This window comes from Triticum aestivum, chromosome 4A (genome assembly GCF_018294505.1).
Source record: "Triticum aestivum cultivar Chinese Spring chromosome 4A, IWGSC CS RefSeq v2.1, whole genome shotgun sequence".
Classification (NCBI taxonomy): Eukaryota; Viridiplantae; Streptophyta; class Magnoliopsida; order Poales; family Poaceae; genus Triticum; species Triticum aestivum.
In genome coordinates this window covers 624,729,273-624,736,809 of record NC_057803.1, presented here as the reverse complement: position 1 = coordinate 624,736,809, position 7,537 = coordinate 624,729,273, and the positions used below count along the sequence as shown (strand labels likewise).

At 44.1% G+C, this 7,537-nt stretch overlaps 1 protein-coding gene across 1 annotated transcript; it reads left to right on the top strand.

The window, feature by feature from the left end:
* Positions 1–4,893: 4,893 nt before the first annotated feature.
* On the top strand, positions 4,894–6,139 carry LOC123087703 (phytosulfokine receptor 2-like). The gene has a single exon (XM_044509796.1). It carries the CDS (start codon positions 4,967–4,969, stop codon positions 5,822–5,824), a length of 858 nt encoding a protein of 285 aa, XP_044365731.1. The 5' UTR covers positions 4,894–4,966; the 3' UTR covers positions 5,825–6,139.
* Positions 6,140–7,537: the final 1,398 nt, after the last annotated feature.

The following is a 7,537-nucleotide window of genomic DNA, read 5'->3' as shown; positions in this document are numbered from 1 at the left end:
GCGGGTCTAAACGTTATTTCTGTGAGAAATTTATGGAGATTGAATACCAAGGATATGGTGTTGAGTAGGCATTGAAAAATTAAGGATACTCCACAATGTGTCCTATATATACCCCACCCGATGTTTAGAGGACAGAAATCATCTATTTTTCCAATGTAGATGATTTGTAGGCCAATATATGTGCCCCACCAGGAAAGAATTTGACAAGGTCGCAAGGTCACCAAAGTCCAACACGGCTCGGCTCGTGTGCAGCCCTACCAAAGGATATGACTGCCAGCAAACATAATTTGCATCCAGCTGATGCTGCATTTGTGACCTTGCAAAAAGGAAAAGATCTGCATTTGAGAAGACATTTAGGTGGGCCCAAAATTGTTAGGCGAAGGCACGGTGAAGGGGGAGGTGCTCAGCCGTCTCAATCTCCGAAGAAAACGGACGTTTGGAGAACAGAAATCGTCTATTTTTCCAATGTAACTTTAGTGTTAGAATCTAGGATTATCTTCAGATATATTGGCCTGCAAGTCAAGACATGGTTGAAATTGCTTCTGGCGCCAGGAAAGAATTTGGCAAGCCTTTCGTGCTCATCCAATGCAATAACATAAACAGATGTTTGGAGGAGAGAAATCATCTATTTTTCAATGTAACTTTAGTGTTAGAATCTAGAATTATCTTCAGATATATTGGCCTGCAAGTCAAAACATGGTTGAAATTGCTTCTGGCGCCAGGAAAGAATTTGACAAGCCTTTCTTTGCTGAGGCTGTATTTTTTTCAGAATTTTTCGAAACTTCAAAATACCTTTTTGGCACTATTACAAAAATAGGTCTCACTGCAGCTCGTCCTCCAAAGTGAAATTTTGGTCATGAAAGTGAATTTTTGGAGCCCAGGTGTGAATTTTTGGAGCCCATGTGCATTGGAGGACTTTATTTTAAATAGTTTTAAATCACATTTAAAGTTTCAAAAACATCCGAAAAGAATTCTACATGATTATATGGATGTATATTACACATGTGTAGAGTTTCATGATGATATAAGTAAGCATATGAGCTATAAAAAAATGCCAAAATGCTGATTTCTAAAGAGTGAATAATACACGCACTGTCCATCTTTCCAAAATCTTGATTTTTTCTATATTTTTGTGTGACTCAGATGGTTACTTATTTCAGCACCAAATTTTTGCACATGTTTACTTTTTCAGAATTTTTCGGAACTTCAAAATGCCTTTTTGACACTATTCAAAATATAGGGTTCACTAGAGCTCGTCCTCCAAAGTGACTTTTTGCTCATATGTGGTCTTATCATGTGTATGTTTCTATTTTTTGCATTGGATGTATAAAAACTTTGTCTTGGGGTCGTTATCATCATTTACCCATTTAAGACTTCTGTTTATGTTATTGTGGTAGAGCCTAAATGTATCCCTTTAATTTTAGGCATGTGGGATATCTATCCTTTTCCCGGCCCTATTAATATTTTTATTTAAATTTTTGCGAATGTCTCGCGGCCCTATTATTAACTAACAAATAGATTGCTTCTCTGTGCTGTCTGTTTGAATGGAAAGATGCTACAGTGGCTAACTTTACTTGGCTATCGGTTCAGTTTCTACACTTCTCACAGGAAAATATAATCATTTTATTGTACTACGACAATTTCTAGATATATGTAGTCATACATGTTCAATATACATTTTTAGTTTGCTTCCAAAGGCCGAAAATATAGGTCCTAGACCACTCCTGAACAACTGCTCCTTAGAGGCTCGCGAGCCGGACCGAGCCAGAGCTAAGCTCGAGCAAGGTGCTTCAGTAGGCTCATCACAGCTTCCGAGCTAACTCAGCTTGGTTCACCAAAGTCCAACACGGCTCGGCTCATGTGCAGCCCTACCAAAGGATATGACTCCCAGCAAACATAATTTGCATCCAGCTGATGCTGCATTTGTGACCTTGCAAAAAAGAAAAGATTTGCATTTGAGAAGACATTTAGGTGGGCCCAAAATTGTTAGGCGGTGCGGTGAGGGGGAGGTGCTCAGCCGTCTCAACCGCCAAAGAAACATATAGCGCAAGAGAAGACGCTGACTCGCGCGTTCGGAACAATTCGATCGTGGTCGAGGAGCCATATGAAGAAGCGCGCGGACGTGTGAGGGTTGCCAAAGAAGGTTTTGCCCCGGTGTACAAAGCTTGCTGTGATGGGTGTCGTCGAGCAGAGCGTCGTCGAAGATAGGCTACTAGCTAAACTACAAGATCTCACCGTATGGACAGTTAGGTACACCTCATCTAGATATTCAGTGATACCTTATCTAGTGACTGGTAGGTACGTCCCATGTATTCCCTCCGTTCCAAAATTCTTGTCTTAGATTTGTCTAGATACGGATGGATCTAATCCGTATCTAGACAAATCTAAGACAAGAATTTTATGACAGAGGGAGTACTTCATTTTCACAGCTCACAAGAGATACTGCAGCTTCTTTGAATTTTCTCACACCTGACTTAGCTAGTACAGGCATGTGACCACTGGCTAGTAGGTTCACTGAATATCATCCCACGTGCATGATTGCTTGGTATTTTGTCTTGTGATGATAGTGATACTTCTGGCGGCATGCATCGAGTAGTTTTCGTTCCTGCCGACATGTAGAGGTCAACAGTACTGTTTTCGTCAGAATCAAGTTGACAGAAAGCCACTCAACGAAGATGGCAGTAATCATCAGTGCATTTGTGTCTTAAGCTGTGTGGACAATAAACTGGAGCAGAGAGTACGTTGCACTTCTATGATTACCATTGCATAGCAGTACTAGAACTGACTTAATTACATTGGGACAAATACCATAGGAGCAGTGGCGATTCTACCAGGGGGCTTTAATAGGCTTGAGCCTACCCTCCAAAATCCCATTTTAGTAAAATATACCACATGATAATTATATTGAGGTGCTTTACATGAAAAAACTACAATGTATTTTGTAACAAGGCTTTGTAAATTAATCTTTCAAGCCTACCCTCCATTGTCATGCTAGATTCGCCACTGCATAGGAGCAGCGTTTGTTCTACGGTTTCTGGGTAAAAGAAACATTGGGATCGTTTAAAAGACAAAACAATTGCCAGTTCCTTCCTATTACAGCTCATAGTAGTGGCCTAGGACGATCCACGAGTAGAACTGTTCACATGAATTTACTTATTTAAAAGAAAATCTCATATTTTGTATGATATACTTTCTTTGTCCCAAAATAAGTGTCGCTAATTTAGGATAACTTTAAGCGACATAAATTTTGGGATAGAGGGCATATATAGGCTATGGGAAAATTCCAGGGTCCATGCGTCATCCTGCCAAACCCTCTAGCTGCGCCACTGGCTCGTAGCTCAATTTTCTCACACCTTACCTAGTGTAGTACACCTCATGTACTCCCATCTCCGTATCTCACAAGAGAACTTGCAGCTTCTTTCTAAGGCTATGGCAGACTGCACTTGTACTCTAGTATAGTAGGTTCACTAAATATCATCCAGCCTACATGTTACTTGATATTTTGCCTTGCTTGTTGTGATACTTGTGGTGGCATCAAGTAGTTTCTCATTCTTGCCGACATATAGAAATTAACAGAATTATTTTCTTCATGGCCAAGTTAACAGAGAGGCGCTCGACGAAGGTGTCGGCCGTAAGTGCAGTCTACCAAACATCCTGCGAGAGTACAGTGCAGTCATGTGTCTTACGTTTGGAGACAATACACTGGAGCAGAGTACAGTGCATTCATGTATCTTACGTTTGTAGACAATAAACTGGAGCATTTCGCACAAAAAATCAATAAACTGGAGCAGACTACAGTGCATTCATGTGTCTTACGATTTGTAGACAATAAACTGGAGCACAGTACAGTGCATTCATGTGCCTTACGTTTGTACTAGACAATAAACTGGAGCAGACTACAGTGCATTACTATTATTAGCAGTGTGCTTCCTCCGTTTCAAATATAATATGTTACAATTACTTTATAATAATGTTGCAATGGACAAGTCTTCAATGACATCTACCTTACCCTATGTTCTTTGGTAGCCTCGGTTGAGTGCTAGAAAACGGACCATTCGGCATGAATGGTGAGCTATATATATACCAAAAACAATGAACAATAGATTGTTAGAAAACAATATGTTTCTAAATTCTTGTTTCACGTCCAGCCAAACACTACATATTACTCCCTCTATTTCAAAATATAGTGAGCCCGCGCTTCCCGAGGTCTAACTTTGATCATAAATTTAACCACCGAGACCGACTGCGGCAGGAGAAAAAATTGTATAATTGGAAACTTCTTTTGAATACGAATTCACTGGTATAACTTTTGCTCCCGCCGCAATCGGTCTCGTTGGTTAAATTTATAATCAAAGTTGAAGCACGGGAATAGAGAAAGCACTATATTTTTGAACGGAAGGAGTAGTATTTGGTAATTAATGATGGCGCTTCAGCATTTTCCCACAAGTTTTCTATAATTAGATAGAATTATTCGGCTTAAGAAAAGTCGAGATATTCCTCAAATTAGGCCGGTCACAATGGGTGTCTTCAGCCATACCATGTCATCCACACTATCTAGATTGGTGTTGTTTCTTTTAACGTCCGCATAATAATATCTTTCCTAGGATTTGCCTGTGTCCCTTTTTCTCTCAGTGCACTGGAACTATAGCCGCATGGGATCACTGTTAACTATGGCAGCTGGCGACAAGGCAATAATGGATTAGAAGAAGTTTGAATTGAGTAGAAGTTGCCAGCTTGAGTCCATGCCACCACGCATTTCAGTCGACAGAAGACAACAAAAACCAAGTTTGAATTGGGAGGCAGTCATGGGCCTTGGAACCACGGACTAATAGTACCGAACCACTTGCAACACATGGTTACAAACAAACACACTATAAGATAACATGCACCACCCAACAGTTTTTGCCAAGAGCACTTGCCAATCACTTGCACCCCAAAAGGCTTTCTTGCTGCCACAGCTGAATCCATGGCAAAATGCGGGCTGCTGTTCCTGTTCTTGGCATTCCTCTTGCCGGCGGCGCGTGCGACGTCTTGCCACCCCGATGACCTCCGTGCGCTACGGGGCTTCGCCGGAAACCTCAGTGGTGGGGCTGTCCTCCTCCGTGCTGCCTGGTCTGGTGCCTCCTGCTGCGTCTGGGAAGGCGTGAGCTGCGACGGCACTAGCGGCCGTGTCACGGCGCTGCGGCTCCCTGGGCACGGCCTTGTGGGGCCCATCCCAGGAGCATCCTTGGCAGGCCTTGCACGGCTAGAGGAGCTCAACCTTGCCAACAACAAACTGGTCGGTACCATCCCATCGTGGATTGGCGAGCTTGATCACCTTTGCTACTTGGATCTGTCGGATAATTCATTGGTTGGCGAGGTACCCAAGAGTTTGATACGGCTCAAGGGTCTCGTCATCGTTGGTCGTTCACTAGGTATGGTTTTTACGAACATGCCATTGTATGTGAAGCGTAATAGAAGAACACTCGACGAACAACCAAATACAATATCTGGGAGCAACAACACTGTCAGATCTGGAAGCACCAACGTTGTTTCTGGGAATGACAACACTGTCATATCCGGGAATAACAACAATGTGGCTGGTAGCAACAACACTGTCGTAACCGGGAACAACAATACCGTAACTGGTAGCAACCATATTGTATCTGGGGACAAACATATCGTGACTGACAATAACAATGCCGTATCCGGGAATGACAATAATGTATCTGGGAGCTTCCATACCGTATCCGGGAGCCACAATACTGTATCTGGGACCAACAACACTGTATCCGGAAGCAACCATGTCGTATCTGGGAGCAACAAAGTCGTAGGAGATCAATGATTTTGTAAGTGAAATGGTTCCATCTTCCCTGACGAAGCTCTTGTGGTTGTCCAAGTTCGGTGTAGCTCACAATCACTTGGTGGGGCCAATCGTGTTATGTAACTTCATGGGTATATATAGCATCTTATTTCTACTTTTAAATAAGATTTCCCTAAAGTATCTTACATACATGATGAACTGAATGTCAACGGAGGCTTGCAGCTGATGTGGACGAAGCGTGTTTGCTTATGAACAAATTTGCATCCTGGATGTCAAGATGGGGTGATTATTCCATCTCTTGTATTCGCTGTTATGTGTGATGTTTTCTTATGCTGATTGGGCTGTGCATCACATGATGGATTTTTATTTTTTTCGAAACGGAGGCAAAAGTTTTGCCTCATCGATTAATTAAGAAGAAGAGAATTGCTCAGTTAATTTACAGAAAACCGGGCGAAAACCAATACAAATGGAGCACGGACTAACTCCTCACATGGCAAGAAACCCCACAACAGCACATGCGGCCCCTCCCAGACTCTCCGAATACACAACATCCACAAACCCCGATATTGCTACTACGCCAAGAGACCCCGACAAGAACAGCTCGATACAAGACATCAGGCACCTCCCAACACTCAACGACAACCCAATCAAAGCAGACAGGCCGAGAGATCGAAGGTCATCCATCAAGCAGTGAGAGACGCCTTACCCATGGCGCCACTCTTTCCTTTGCCCACCTTCTTTTGTTTGCCCCTTATTGGTGTCCCTGTCAAGAGGCAAGCAATCGACCTGCCCAAACCAGGTCTAGCAACCTCCACACTGGCGAGCAAGTCACAAAGTTCCTTCGCGAAGAGAGCATCTGGATTTGGAGTAGGTGCCAACACACTTGGCTCAATGGTCATGTCACTCACAGGCATCACCTGCTCCATGGTCACAAACGAGGGAACATCAGCAACATCTAGAACTCCATGCTCCATGACACCAAGAGATAGACTGGTTGACGCCTGACACCCAATGGACTTAGGAGATGGAGAGATTGAAACATCCAAATCACCACACTCCTCAGCATCAAGTATCTGGCTAGAATCCAGGGGTGACGATGGCGATAAAGCCACAATTGAGATCTTAGGAGGGTCTACCTTCGGTTGTTCGACGGACAGGGGCAGAACCGAGCCTCCACACAGCTCCCGAAGCTCAGGCATGATCTGCAGCAACGGAGTCACAACCACATCATTGCCTAGACCCTCATAGGCCGACGGCGGCGAGCTGGCTCTAGCACGAGGGGAGAAACAGCCATGAAGCTCGTCTCCCCTCTCGACCTCGAAGCTGCCATCAGGCACAATCAAAGGGCACAACACATGAGCACTCTGCAACACAGGCGGCGCCAGGGAGAGCCCTCCTAGTGCAGCCTCAACTCGCTCCATGAAACTCTCCATCCGCAACATCCAACCTTGCATGGAGTCAACGACATCACGCAGAGGCTGGACCATCTCCTCAAACCGGAAGGAAGCCATATCAAGGAGCTCAAAGCGCAACAACTCGGCTTGCCTCTCCAAGGCAGGACGCAGTGGGATATCCTCAGAGGCCACAGAGCTAGCAGGAGCAGCAACGATCGATGCCCAAGAATCACGACCAAACGTCTTCGAGAGGGGCGCGGCTTCTTTCCAGACCTTGCAAGGAACTGAAGCTTGTTGGTGTCCGATAGGGAGGCGGGGCAATGGCGACAAAGTAGGGCTT

Excerpts from the sequence above, each read along its gene's own strand:
- LOC123087703 (XM_044509796.1), top strand. The coding sequence starts at position 4,967 with ATGGCAAAATGCGGGCTGCTGTTCCTGTTCTTGGCATTCCTCTTGCCG.